The following is a 15016-nucleotide window of genomic DNA, read 5'->3' on the forward strand; positions in this document are numbered from 1 at the left end:
AACTCAAAAACAGATTTATCCCGCGGGCGAATAATTCCTAAGCTTTGATTTTATGACGTGAAAAAAATTGGTGAATATTGTAAACTACTCTAATGACTCATTTGGAAAATGTTTTTAAATGTCTGAAAGTACTTTTAAAGAAAATGTTTATGAGTTTAAAAAACACTTGAAGTTCTTTCCAAAGCTTCTTCTATGAAACACTTCAAGTATTTATTCAAGATGAACCTGCATTTTTTTACTAAAGAACTGAGTTTAAAAATGTTTTCTCTAAAAGCACTTTCATTTATTTAGAAGCACTTTCCAAACGAGTCTTAATTCAGACGAGGAGAATTCGAGCTCAAGTACATGATGTGAACATATTCGATGGTGACGATAGAATGTTTGGCAAACTGAAACCTGGATGTTCACTTGTCCAAAACTCTGGTAAAAAGAATAACTCATATCATATTATGTACCTGGAATTTCTTTATCCACAGAAATTTCAATTACATACATGACATCCAGAACAAGAATGGAAAACAAGGTGGCAGAAAATAGCAACTTGTGCTTACAAAAATATACAGAATACGAGTAGAAAGCGTAAGCCGACTATCGAGGGGCTTTATACTATGGACCTGTTTTCTGTACTACAATTGCTTGAGTCGAACAAGTTCTATGATGAGCCAGATTCCGAGGGCTTGTCCTTCGAAGCTGAGGATGGTTCCAGTGTAAGATCTCCAACTCCCTTCGCAGGACCAATGCTGCAACGAGCTGTGTTGTGTAATGCAATAGCATCCTTTAACTTCTGGAACTGCAGAAGATTATGAACACAATCAGGTGGTTTCAGATGAAAATGGATGTGAAACTTCCTAAAAGCATTGAAGTAATACTAAAACTTGGGCATCCCCATTACTCGCATGAAAATTCTACACGCTTACAAGAGTATAACGGAAAGATGATTGTTTCTGACAGTATCACAAGAAGTTTACTGTAATCCTATTCAGCTTTCTAATCGGGGTTGGAGTTTTAATCCAATGATGGTTCCCATTTTCAGAAAACTAGGTGCTTCAGAAGGTGTATTCAGTTCTTAAAGATAAAAAAAAATATAACAGAGACTATAGAAAAATTCTGTTCCGCTCCTCTTCCCCGGTGTCTAACTGATAAAAAAGAAGTTCAAGAACTACCTTAGCGAGTGAACAAGAAAAGGATTCAAGCTGTCCCTCAGATCCACGATAAAAGTGGAAATACGGAAGCACCTTCACGTTCATACTTTTGCACATTGGTTTGTTCTCGTCAAAATTCACTTTCAGGAATAAAATCTCAGGGTGGTCTTCAGCTGTTCTGCAGAGCTGACACATGTAGTAAACAGTGATATCAGGAACATAGCTCCTCAACCATATAAAAGCAAATTTGAAACAGTGTAATACGTTTAACTTTATCTAAGTTTCGATTGAAGAGCGTTAGATTCCAGGACATTCACAAAATGAAATTCAAAATTGAAGGGTTCTTATGTTCCATTAAACATTTAAGTTGAAATTTTGGGCAGAGCCATCTCCTCTCTTCAAGAACCAGTTACCACAGATTATTTCCGATCAGTCAAAATCTTTCACAAGTAATAATACGTCTAGATAACAGAAGGCAACAGTCCAAAAACAATAAAACAGCTCAACAAGGTATGCTCACCATCTAGATACGAATAATACAGTTTATACCATAGGGGCCTATAATTAGTGTTGGAAAAATATTAATGCTTTAAGAGTTTATATGTTATGCTGGCGTTGCACATAAGACACAGTTCTCGAACAAACGAGGAACACCATTAAGGATGCATGTACAGACAAATTTATAACAACAAAATCAGTTTCTGTCTGGATCCCAATTGCACAAACATATGTACAGCATTTGGATGACACCAGTCCTATAATACACGTATGTATTCACATATAAGCGCATGGACATTACCTTCTTCACTGCTTGTTGTAATGTCCAAAAACTTAAGGATTATTGTCTCGGGAGTTGTAACAAAATTTTCAAGCAGAAAGCAACTAGAAACAACTGAATTACAAGATTACCTTAGGAAACAATGCTCGGCAAGAAGCACACCATGTTCCATAGAATTCTACAATAACTAATCTATCACCAGCTTGGCCTAAAGCACTCAAAAATTCTTGAGTGGAATGAATGTCGACCATATTCGGAACACTTCTTTCCCACCATTTTGGCTGGTCCTTGTCTCTTTCGGCAACAGTTGCCTGTACCTGCATTCAGTACACAATAACCCATTACACAAAATTTTGGACACAAAATCAGCAATCAGCATAGCCCAAAACTTGGGGAAAACTAACAAAACATCAATTTCCACTGGATTTTCGACTTCCCTTTTAATCTTTTCCTTATGTGCAACTGCTACCACAAGCCAGGTTATCAAAATTATAAAACTTGGCAGCTAAAGCAGCGAAATGCAATGGAATATGACAACTTCAACAAAAGGGGTTCCCAACAATGCTTCTGATTTGCAGAAAACTTGCCAATTGAAACCCAATTCACGAACAAAATTACCAAAAGCTATTACATGCGGCCAAATTACAACATTTCAACAAATAGGTAATCGTGAATTCAATCAAATACTAAGCAGATAACAAAAAAATGAAAGAAAAATGCCAAGTATGGATAGAATTACCTTGATATTAACCGGCTGCTTTCTGGGTCTGAAAGCGAAGTGAGCAACAGACGAATACGAAAGGGGATAAACCCTCCTGTATGGGTTTTGATTGGCTGGGAGGCCCGGTTGCAGAGAACTGACAGAGGAGGCGAAGGACGTGAGCAGAGACGAAGAGAAACGAAGTGAATGGAATGGTAATCTCAGGACATCAGCCATTTAATTGAAAGAAAGAAGAGGAAACTACAGAGCTCTGGAGAAATCTGAGAAAAGGGTAAGAGGTGGGAGAGGTCAAGTCTTCACGGAGATTGAGGGTCAAGGCAGAGAAGAAGAAAGGCCATGGCTTTTCGGAAAAAAAGAGGGGGGTTTTGTAATAGTATCTGCTCTGCTTCGTGTGTGAACCATATGGTACCAGAGGAAGACCAAGTTGTTTGGGTCCTTCTACTTTTTTTTTTTTTTCTCTTTTTGGAATTTTTCAACTTTTTAATTTTTGAACTTTCCAATTTCACGGGTTTGTTCAATTGGCTTTCTTTACGTTAAATTATTTTTTTTTTAGATTTTATTTTAATAAATTATATTTATTTATTAAAATATGCAAAAAAGAAAATGAAGCCCACCACAGATTACCTGGGTACTTTTTCATTTTTTTAATGTGTAATTTTCATTCAAAATTTAAACGGTCTTGAATTACTATTTTGTCTCTTATTAAGTAAATTGTCTTTTTCAAATGCTTTAATAAGGAAGGGGCTTTTGTGGCATTTTGAATGTTTGCCCTTTTATCCTTCTCACTCTAGAGCAACAACATTAAATGGTTGGGTAGTTAGTTGTTACGAAAATTAGTGTGCATAATAATTGTTTTTCATCGTTGAGGTAAAACACCATATGCACAAAGTGTCACTAATTCATCGTACAAACGTCATAATTAAATCTTTTATTCTTTTTATCATCATCTAAGGATCATCTTTAAAATTTTAAGAAATTCATTTAATATTAAGACCATTTAATCATCTATACAAATCAAACAAATTAAAACTCATCACAAAAATGTTACTATTATCATAATTGTCTATTTGTTCGACACATATATACGTATTGTTAAATGGTTTCCAAATAATATTTCTAAAAATAATCTCCCGTGAAAAATGCGTATCTTTTATTGTTTAGAGTCTAAACTCGTCCATATACAGGATCTCGTCCTCCACATTGGTCTCGTCCTCATCGTCGTCATCGATGCTGATAGGGTAGTCTTATTCTATTTCTTCGGCATCATCCCAGTACCGTGATAGGGTAGTCTTATGCTATTTCTCCGCAGAGCGCACAGGCCCAAACTCTGCAGCGACGTATTTGCGAAGGCCATTCATTATTTCAAGTGCCAGAAACCAAAATGTAGTGCCCTCAAATCAGAAAACTAATGAGAAAATAGTTCAAAAAGAAAAGAGGCAGTTCAAAGATCATAATTGAAGTACAGATACGGGTACATTTTTGTTTTCGTAAAAAATGCACCCGTATCTGGTACTTGGCCAAGCATTTTTGGTCCTTGGTCTCATCCCTTGCTGTTGGGATAATACTGGAAATTGCTCTCCGTTCATATATAGGAGTTATGCCGAGGATGTCCAAGGGAATTTGCGGCATACTTGAACTACTGAGGTCTGTAAGGTTTGATGAAAAACCAGATTGCGCTCATCTGAGGAAGCTCTCTCGCTGCCTTTTCGATCGAAAAGGTTGAAAACTTTGTACTTGTTATGTTTTTCATGCATGTACTGTTCTTATAGCAGTGCCATGCAGTCAACCATGTCAGCTTATATGCTTGTTTTCTTCAGGCTGTGGGCGTGATTTTAAGTATGATTGGGTTCTTGGACATACCCGCTTGTTACATAGCCTGAAAACGCTTGCAGGTGGTGATGAAGGCCGCTCGTTACATAGCCTGAGAACGGTCGCGGGTGTTGAGGAACGCCGCTTCTTACAGAGCCAGAGAACGGTTGCAGGTGGGGAGGAAGGTGTGTCGGTTGAAGATCTCCGAACCTTGCTCCGAAGTTACCCAAGCTAGTAATTAATTTAGGATGATAATTACTCGCCTCAAATAGGCTTATTATACTAACAATCTACATATGGTTGAATAAACTCTACATACTTAATACATCCCACATTTATTTTTTCAATGAAAAATTATCTTAATACACCCCACATACTTTCCCAAAAACCCTCACACCTCACATTCTCAATATACACCTTACATTTTCTACATCCATCTCATATTTTCTATACACCCCACATTTCTCAAATCTTATAAAGCTTTTAATTTGGACAAAAAATGCTGACTGGAATTTTGACAAAAAATGCCGCCTAAGATTGAAAGCATATGTGGGTTGTTTTCAATTGCACCATTAAAACCCATGTCGTATGTTTTTAATATTTGGAAGTAATTTTAGATGTTTAATTCTTTATGTAATCCCTGTAATCCCTAAAAGATAAATACGAACTTAGAAGCTTGAATAACGCAGCAAAAGCAAGATTAAATAATTATCGATGTCATCAAAATCACTAAAACAATAAAGAATATGAAGTCTTACCTCATGTGAAGCTTCTGAAACATCTATTTCGTGTTTCATTCGTCAAAAATAATTTTTCTCATGAAGGACTGTTGAATAATGACAATATAAAATGCTGATATAGAAATAAGTCGATGGACTTCAATCAAAAGTTTAAAAGACACAAAGTTTCGATCAAGGAAATGTCGTCACCAGGAATTGGAACCTAATTTTTACTAGTATCATCTACCGAATGATGCCTCTTTACAGAAGTACAAAATTACAACTCAGCATTTCGAGGGTGCTCCCATTACATGAAACGAATAGACAGAAGAACGACGTTGCCAGGGAAACTAAGATGTCGCAACAAGTGAGCTCACAGATCATGGCTAAGAAAACCAAGCACATCGCAATTAGTGAGCTCCCGGATCATGAAATAACTGATACTGCTACCTTTCTGCGATGCTGGATCGTAATCTATTCATGATCTCATAATCTCGCAAGCACATAATCTTACGGTTACATAATAGCGAAATCTCTCCAGCCGCTGTTCAAACTTTCACTAAGCTGACTCCACCGAGATACTCTTTGTGGTGGACATCAAGCAGCAGGCAAAAGAACAGAATTTGGAAATGATAGAGATCCATTGTTAGGAGCACCCTGAATATTGAGAATCGTCGTGACCAAATTGTATATGTGGACATTTTCAAAACTAGGAACCTTGCGACCTCTTGCAAACTGAGGACCATGCCCAACGAATATGGTCCTCATGGAAAAAACAGCATTGTCATAACCATGTGATCCTCCACACTCTCTCCGCTTCGTCCTCTTTTGCTCTACCTTAAATCCCTCTCCAACCAACCCTACTATAGGTGTAATTCGATCACTCGCTGCATAATGGAGCCGACTAGGAAGCTCCTCCTTAAGATACACTCTCAAATTCTTCCCATTCTCAACCTTGCCCGATTTCAACCCTTCATTCATCTTCTCAACAACATTAGCAGAATCAACTCCCGAAGGCGGACGAATGGAAAGCAATGGAGTATGTGACTGGACCCAATCATCAGGAATTTCAATCCAAGGGGCCAAATCACTTAAAAAAATTAGCTTTTTATCACATGTACCAACCATCCCATGATCACCTACCATAATTATAGTTACATCCTCGAAAACCCCTCTTTTCTCTAAACCTTCAATCAACCTCCCAATCATTTTATCAATTCTAGCAACAGCTTCAGTAATCTCCGGATCATCAGACCCGACATGGTGACCCTGATGATCCGGATCCTCGAAATACAGAGTCATAAACACAGGAATTTCACTACTAGGCAGATCAAAGTAATTCAAAACGGCATCAACCCGTTGTTCGAAAGGAACAGAGCTATTATACTGCATACAAAGCTTATCAGGGCAAGTCCAAGAACCTTTATTTACCTCAGCACCAGGCCAGAAGTAAGTGGCAGCCTTCAAACCGTGATTGACCACCGTCTCCCACAGCGGCTCGCCGAGCCACCACTTGGGTTCGTGGCTTCCCATGTAGAAGGACTCCCCTGTGTGCGGGTCCACAAAGTGATTGTTGACAATGCCATGGTAAGCAGGGTAAAGACCTGTGACAATCGAGTAATGGTTAGGAAATGTTAGAGTTGGAAACACCGGAATCAGACCCTCTTCCGCCTCCGTCCCATTGGCGATGAGGCGGCGGATATTCGGCGTCGGGGCCTTGAATTGGTATCCGAATCGAAACCCGTCTGAGGAAACCAACAGAACCACCGGATGATCGAGCTTTCTCAAAGGTCGAGCCTTGGATTCCACTGACGAGGAGTCGGAAACGGGGGCGGATTTTGGTGAGTTGGAGAAGAAGAGGAAGGCAAATGCAGCGGCGGCGGAGAGAGCAATGCAGGTGGTGAGGAGGAGAGAGATGAATATAACAGTGGTGCTGTGTTTGTGAGAAGGGGAAGACGATGGGATCGGAGAGGCGGATGAGTCGGTGTTGAAAGAGAGCAGCGCCTCCGATTGGTCCGGCGAGTCCTCGTCGTGGGTGGGGATCGGAGTGGCTTTCATGGGTGGCAAATCCGAACCCATCTGAAGAAACCAGGTGATTGATTCTGGTTTTTTCTTCGATGGGTCGGAGAACTGAAGAATTTGGGAGGTGGGTATTGGTGGTGAGGCGTTTAGAGAGAGAAAGTGGGGGGTTGGAGTGAGAAGCAAGGATTAAAGGTCGAGTCTTTGGGTGGAGCTGCAGACGCTGGTTTGGTGGAGGTGAGCTTTCACAGCTTTTGGAGAAGAAGACTTGTCAATGGCTGTTGGTGGACTTGAATTGAGCTGGAAGGAAGGTTTTCTACGACACCGAGTTTGATGTCAAATTTGGCGCATCGCATTTGGATTGGATATTCCAAGACAAACGGTAAAAAAAAACATACGGAAAGGGAAATATTTATACGCAAACGTCATGTCGTTTTCTGCATCTCCTTCCTTTCCTGTTCGTTCCAGGAAAATCAACAAAACAACAATGGCGGAGCAGAACGACGCCGTCGCAACCCTTCTGAAAACATAGTAAGCAAGTAATAAAGGCGCGTGCTTGCAGCTACTGAGAGAGTGTTTGATCGAGCGGAGACAGAGATGGCGTACTTGAGCATGGGAGAAGCTCACAGAAGAATCACCGACTACCTCAACCGCTTCTCCGACGCCGTTTCCACCCAGGACGGAGCTTCCCTCAAGCACCTCCTCTCTCTCTCCTCCAACAGCCCCGCCCTCCTCTCCCTCGCCGACGCCCTCAACGTCTTCCAGGTAATACATTTACTCCAATGTGTGTATTTATATACGTATTTGTATTTGTTTCAATTGGGGAATTTAGGGTTTTGATTGGTGCTGTTTCTGGGTGTGTGACAGGACTTCAATAGATTGATCAAACAGTCCGATAACGACTCGCAATTTGGAGAAATTCTGGTTCATCTGTTCCGGGCTTTTCAGAGTTACCGAATTGGGAATTTCATTGATTCCTACCAAGCATTTGAAAAATCCGCAAAGTATTGATCTTTTTGTTTAATTATCTATTTTTGTTTAAGTCTGTTCTGTGTGTGTATAATTTTGTGTTTGGTGGTGGTTTTTGAACTAATGTTGGTGTGCAGTGCTTTTATTCAGGAGTTTGGAACTGGGACACGGCGTGGGCTTTGCCAGCATTGTATGCCATTGCTTATGAGATTAGGGTTCTAGCTGAGAGGGTGAGACCCACAATTTCCTTTCTTTTGAATAAAAAGATATGTGCCTTATTTCGTAATTGGTTGTTGATGTCTTGGGAAGACAAATTTAGCAAGACTGTTATGTGTGGCTTTGTAGGCTTGATAAGGAGTTAGCTTCGAATGGAAAGTCTCCCGAGAAGTTGAAGGGAGCTGGCTCTTTCCTGATGAAAGTCTTTGGGGTTCTTGCAGTAAGATTCTTTCTTTTAAAATTCTATTAATTTCGCTGATCTTGCTAAACTCTGTTCTGTATTATGTTCTCTTTGCAATAAAAGTTTGTTGCTTTACTCAAACTTGTATAAAACAAGATTTGACAGTTTCTTGGGTGTTTATGAACAATACTTTGAATCTCTAGTGCTAACTCTTTCATTGGTGTATCCACGTAGGGAAAAGGCCCGAAACGTGTTGGAGCATTGTACGTTACTTGCCAGTTGTTTAAAGTTTACTTTAAGGTAATACTTAATGCACACTTATGAGTTTGCCAATGCTTTTCTGAATTAGCTATTAGGCCTCTTCTGAATGCTGGATAAAAATGCCTGAGCTGCATTATGATGAATTATCTTTATTACTTTACAGCTTGGTACAGTTCACCTTTGCCGCAGTGTCATAAGGAGCATTGAAACTGCACGAATATTTGATTTTGAGGAATTCCCTAAGAGGGATAAGGTCAGAATCGCCGTTGTTTGGGCAGATGCTATTTTCTTTTCTTGTACACCCTCACCTTTTCAATGGGTTCTCTATCAACTAGTTTTTTTGGTTTATTCTCGCTGTTGTTCTGTGAAATGCAGGTGGCCTACATGTATTATACAGGTCGTCTAGAAGTTTTCAATGAAAATTTCCCTGCTGTAAGTATCCTAATTTCCATGATGTTAATGATGCACAAGCTTCTTGTTTGCTAAGCTATTTAAGTGGTGTTATGGTTTTGGTTCGGGGGGTCACCATCTGGAGTCTTGAATTCTACAAATTAGACATTGGATAGAGAAGTGAGCAGCTCCACCCCTTGCCTTACAATCACTTGAAATAAAGAAATTTCTCCCAACTAGTAACATGGAAGTCTCAGAAGATGCGTGCTCGAATTAAAGATTTGATCTCAGTGGATAATTTGCCCGATTTCACTTATTTCTATGCATGAAAAAGGCTCAACTGAAATCTGAGTTTCCATCAGGCGTGTGCTATTCACTAAATCTACTTTTGGTACCTTGCAGGCTGATCATAAATTATCTTATGCCTTGAAGCAATGCAACCCTCAGCGTGAAGCAAATATAAGGTTAGGTTCATGTGTGCTTGTTGCATATATGTTGTATCTGCATGATAGACTTTAAGGAGGCATCTTTGTAGACAAAAATGTTGTTGTTGTGCCTATATATTCTTCAGCTTGAATCGTCTTTTTATTTGTATGATGTTGAACATCTTGCAATAGGAAGTCAAACATTAGATTTATTAGGTGGTGTACCATCTTTTATTGTCCGTCTCATTTTCTTCTCTTTTTGTATTTGCGTAGGATGATACTGAAGTATTTGATACCTGTGAAGCTTTCGCTAGGCATCTTACCAAATGATTGGCTTCTGGAAAAGTATAACCTCATTGAGGTATGTTGGAATTGTTATTTCTTTAACTGCAAGAGATCTTATTTAAGCTTGATGATGGGAAATAAGATATTCTGGTATCCCCCGGTTGTGTTGGTTATATGCTACATAAATGTATTTATTAGTGTCTCAATGAAGATGAATGTTGACTTTAGCTTACCCTCCCTCCACTTTCCATAGTTGTGTCTAAATCCTAGTTTACAACTTGCCTCCGCAGTATAGGAATATTGTACAAGCTCTAAAAAGAGGCGATCTTCGACTTCTCCTGCATGCTCTTGAAGAGCACTAAGATCGGTATGCTTATCTTTTATTTTGAAAATCTTGGGATTGATACAACCGATTTCTGAAGTTGGAACTTATGTCTTCAAAATGAAACAGGTTCTTGAGATCAGGTGTATATCTTGTCCTAGAGAAGCTAGAACTCCAAGTCCACCAAAGGTTAATAAGGAAAATGTAAGTTCTCATTCCACTTTGTAAAATTGACGGTAAAATTCCTCTGAAGAGTTCATGACGTCCACGTGCTCATTGTGCAGTTACTTCATTCAAAAGCAAAAGGACCCGGTTAAAGCTCATCAGCTGAAATTAGAAGTAATTGTTAAATCTTTGAAATGGCTTGAGATAGCCATGGATGTCGATGAGGTACTTGTTCTCTCCGCCTCTCTCTCTATCTCTCTGGTAGCTAATCTTGGTTTGTCCGTCTCCTTCGCTCTAATCAAGTCTCTGGTGTTATTTGGAGGTGGAGTGCATAGTGGCCATATTAATATACAAAAATCTTGTAAAGGGTTACTTTGCTCACGAGAGCAAAGTTGTGGTTTTGAGCAAGCAAGATCCTTTCCCTAAATTAAATGGGAAGCCCGTCAACTCATAGAGAAGATCGATACAAGTAGGCAGGTGATGAAAAATACACTACTAAGATGAGATATGCCGGCAAGTTCATCGTCATTGGAAACCATTTTTGTCGGCCTCGTGAAGAAATCATGTCTACTTCACTAGTCATGCTCGCTATCTCGTCAAACTGAACATTTTTTACACATGTTTGACATAGTTTTTGTATCCTCTGTTCCTTATGGTTTCCATTTTCTTACACATTTTTTACCAACGATTGCTGACAAATAAATACGGTAAAATCCCAAGAGATGCATAACGTAAATTAACTCAGCGGATGAATATATTAAAAAGGAATCAACAAAAACACCTGGTTAAAAAGGGGAAGGAAAACCGAAAACAACTGTCGCTTCAAATATGTAATTGCTTCGGTTCATAAGCCATCCCACCATTGGAATACGATCTGATGAAAGAAACTGACAAACTTCGAGTTTCAAGGAACATTAGAGATCAGAGGGAAGGGTGATCTGTATGTTTGAAGGCATCAGAATATTATAACCATCAGCCGCAGTTGAAACGAGCATGCCAGGAATCTGAGTATGCCAATGAAGTTCTTTCAATTCCTTTCCCTGTTCACCATAATTTACCACGAGTTCAATGACTGAAAAACTCGGGGGCTCTTGGAGTAGAACAGTCGGTCGGAAATGTTTACCTGATGAACAAATGTTTACCTTATCACATCACATCAGAAACCAAACTTATCTAGGCTTCTTTATAATCTTTACCAAGGACAAGGATTGTCTATCCTCCTATTTTTTGTGCTTTCCCGTGCCTTCTTATTTTGTGTGGTTACGGTTAAGTTATGTCAACATTTTATATTATTTTTTTATAGAGATAATAAGATAAAAATGAATAGTAATATAAAATATTGACGTGACTTAACCGTAACCACACAAACAAGAGAGCATCGAAAGTGGAAGGGTAGACAATCCTTGTCCCTTTACCAATGCATGCATCCTGATCCCTACCATTATCTCTTTTTAACTGATCACATATGACCAAACAATGATGGCTTTATCCCATCATCATGTGATCCATGGTCAAGAGATCACCACGTTGCTAACGGAAAAAAAATTTCCTTGTGACCGGAATACAAATGGTACATCACGTGTTTTTATACAAGTGGTGGGCAATTGTATTTTTTAAGTTATTAACTTTTTAACACACATATCCCACCATTTATATAATGACACGTGATGTACCATCTCGTATTCCCATCACACTGAAAAATCTCTCATGCTAATGGACTCTTTCCAATGTGTCCATAGGCTGAAGCCTATTCTTTTGTTCAGATGTCACCTAATCACATCACCATCTCATAATTTCACCTTTATCCCATGCATGGATTAATTTCACGAAATTAATCCAGTAATAACTGTATTAACGCGTGAATCTGCCAACACCAATATACCAAGTATTCCCAATTAATTCTGAACTGTAGTTTGCATCACGTTTATCTTGTACAAGATAATTCATTACTTATCATAAAACAACCAGCTGGATATAGCTAATATTAGGCTTAGATAATCTAATATATATTAAAAGAAAATATTATGATTAAAACCACAATATTATCCCTCAATAATAATAATTGAAAATCATCCCAACCACTTTATCATCCAACGGTCTAAAACTCTACTCATCCAACAATCTCGATTACTCGAGTCAATAGTGTAAAATCGGATCTAAACATTACCCCTAATTTCCTTGAGCTTCCGAATCATGATGTTCTTTGGCAATAACATGTTTGTTCTACCAACACTGTGGTCTTCCTCGGCTGCCACAATTCTATACAAGACCTGACAACTTTGCCAGAAAAACCTTGTAATTACTTTGAACATCCAACTCATACGGTCCAAAGACTCAAAACTTGCAAATGGGGCCGAGAAATACTGGGGCGAGAAGAACTTGACTCTTGGTAGCTCGGTAGTCACCCATCATGAATGTTGTGTTCACTTTTTATGAAACAATCACATGTGGATAGCCCGGCCAAGTTTGGCCTATCATTCAGCCATCCACTCCTCAACATTATTAAATTATTATAGTGGCATCATGATGTGACATTGCTATATATATAACCAAGGCCACAAAAAATCAAATCTTGTCTTGTTGGCCTACACTTGGAATGATGTTGTTGGCATGCACATTTCTATCACATTTTTATTCTTTTCGGTACACAACTCGGCAGACTGCCCGCCGAGCCAGTGTGAAATTACTATAAATATATAGACTCTGAAAAATATCTCCGCTTCATTCGGTCGTCTCAAATGGAATCACAGTTAGCACCACCATTTTACTAATAACAAGCATGGTCTTCGTGGTGAAGTGATCAATTTCTCCATCGAATATGAATTTAGCCTAGTACTCGACTCGAAGAGAGCTCCCACGATGGGTGGTCTTCAGCAAACATCTTTCCTCGGCTCGGCTAATGCATTAAAAAACAACATTTTAAGCCGAGCACACCATCTTTTGGGTTGTCACATCATTTTTTTGCCCCCTTTATTTTCTTATGCATTGGCACGCACGGCCGAATGATTAAGAAAATAATTTGCTTTCATCGACACCGCCACATGAACTGACACCATTAAACTCGGCAAATGCTGCATGATTTCTGTCCAAACACCAAAACTCTACAAAATATGTAGTCTCGGCAAGACTAAAATATTAATCGCCGAGCATACATTTTGCACCCTTATTTTTATGCATTGGCCTGAAGGGGCGAATGGTTAAAAAAAATTTTTTTTTAAGAAAATGAAAATGGCCGAACCATAATCAGGAGGAAGCCAACGATGCTTTATTCCAAGCTGAGATCTTTTTATATCAAAATTTTCAAATTGATTTCGCTCTAGGCTGAATAAAGAATTTTCTCCAAATATTTCTGACTTGGTGAAATATTTTTCATTTTCGGGCATCGAGTGTGTTGAACAATTATTATATCCCTAGACATAATAATTTCACAAATTTCGGCTTTTAACTAGAACAACTTAGCCGAACGAGATTTCTCTATATTGGCTTTATCGTCAATAATCATATCAATTGGCGTAGTTTCGACGTCTAAGACCATGTCTTGGCCATGTCCATCATTAGAACGCTCATCTAACGTATCCTTTTCTGAATCGACTTTTGGCTCAGAAACTTGAACTCTTTCATCTAGGCCTACCACACTTTCAGTCTCGATCGAGACAACAGGTGGCCTAGGTGTTTCTTCAACTGTCTTGGCAATTTCTTGAGGTCGAATTTTGATTGTGGCCGGAGCGAAAAATTGCCCCCTGGTCTTGTGATCTAACCATTCTTCAAATGGAATTGATTTGAACTTAGGACAAAAAGCGTTTTCTTATCGAGCCACCCATAAAATCGAGCTCTATCTTCGTTTAACCATTGATCTTGTATGAACCTTCACGTTTATCATTTGAGAGAAATATTTTTTCCTTTCTTCATATGCTTCAAGGGTCCGGTCAAAGAGTCTTTGCTTCTCGACACTTTACTTAAATAGGCGCTGAATCTCATCCTGATTAAGATCTTGATATATTATGTGAACTTTGTAGTTTTAGCACTCGGTTCCACTGGGTGTGCCAAAATGTTGACCTTAAAAATTATCAAGCCTACGTGGCCGGCAAGCAGATTAATTAATAAGCTAACTACATCATTCGGTTATGTGTGGGGCGTGCCAACTCGACGACCAAGCTCGGCCGTTGAGTAAAATATGTGGATATGGCGTTGAGCGCACTGCTGACTTCTTGATCTTGCGATTACAGCTAAGGAAGGAACATATCTCGGCCTTCGAGTTCTAGAGCCTGAAGACAAGGCTGCTAGTTCTGTGAAGTTCAATATTAAATTCGGCTTTCAATGTGCTGAATATAGTAACTTGTAACACCTCACTTCGCCGAGAAGGCTAATGAGATGACCTCTACCAATAAGGATTCGAAAATCCTTCTCGACCGAGACTTGGATAGATAACCAGTCGACCTCGACGCAGTGCTGCTTATCCAAACTGAAAGTGCTTCGCGGTCGGCTGATTCTATGGCTCCAATGCTGTTTATCCAAACTAAAGATGTTGTCTGTTGCCTTCACAGTGTTGTTTATCCATACTAAAGATGTGTTGACAGAAAAAGAAAATAAAAATCTCAAGGTTGTTGAGAGGTT

At 39.1% G+C, this 15016-nt stretch overlaps 2 protein-coding genes and 1 pseudogene across 2 annotated transcripts; 1 reads left to right on the forward strand and 2 right to left on the reverse strand.

Annotated features, from left to right (window-relative positions):
* Positions 1-424: 424 nt before the first annotated feature.
* LOC137748340 (thioredoxin-like 2, chloroplastic) lies at positions 425-3065 on the reverse strand. Its single transcript, XM_068488482.1, has 4 exons — positions 2660-3065; positions 2052-2237; positions 1164-1328; positions 425-790 (listed from the first exon to the last, which is right to left on the reverse strand). The coding sequence occupies exons 1-4, from the start codon at positions 2855-2857 to the stop codon at positions 653-655; spliced, it is 687 nt and encodes a 228-aa protein (XP_068344583.1). The 5' UTR covers positions 2858-3065; the 3' UTR covers positions 425-652.
* Positions 3066-5150: 2085 nt separating this feature from the next.
* LOC137747687 (uncharacterized) lies at positions 5151-7500 on the reverse strand. Its single transcript, XM_068487842.1, has one exon. The coding sequence runs from the start codon at positions 7246-7248 to the stop codon at positions 5767-5769; it is 1482 nt and encodes a 493-aa protein (XP_068343943.1). The 5' UTR covers positions 7249-7500; the 3' UTR covers positions 5151-5766.
* Positions 7501-7634: 134 nt separating this feature from the next.
* On the forward strand, positions 7635-11466 carry LOC137748528 (enhanced ethylene response protein 5-like; annotated as a pseudogene).
* Positions 11467-15016: the final 3550 nt, after the last annotated feature.

The sequence above is a fragment of the Pyrus communis genome, chromosome 10, assembly GCF_963583255.1.
Source record: "Pyrus communis chromosome 10, drPyrComm1.1, whole genome shotgun sequence".
In the NCBI taxonomy this organism is placed as follows: domain Eukaryota; kingdom Viridiplantae; phylum Streptophyta; class Magnoliopsida; order Rosales; family Rosaceae; genus Pyrus; species Pyrus communis.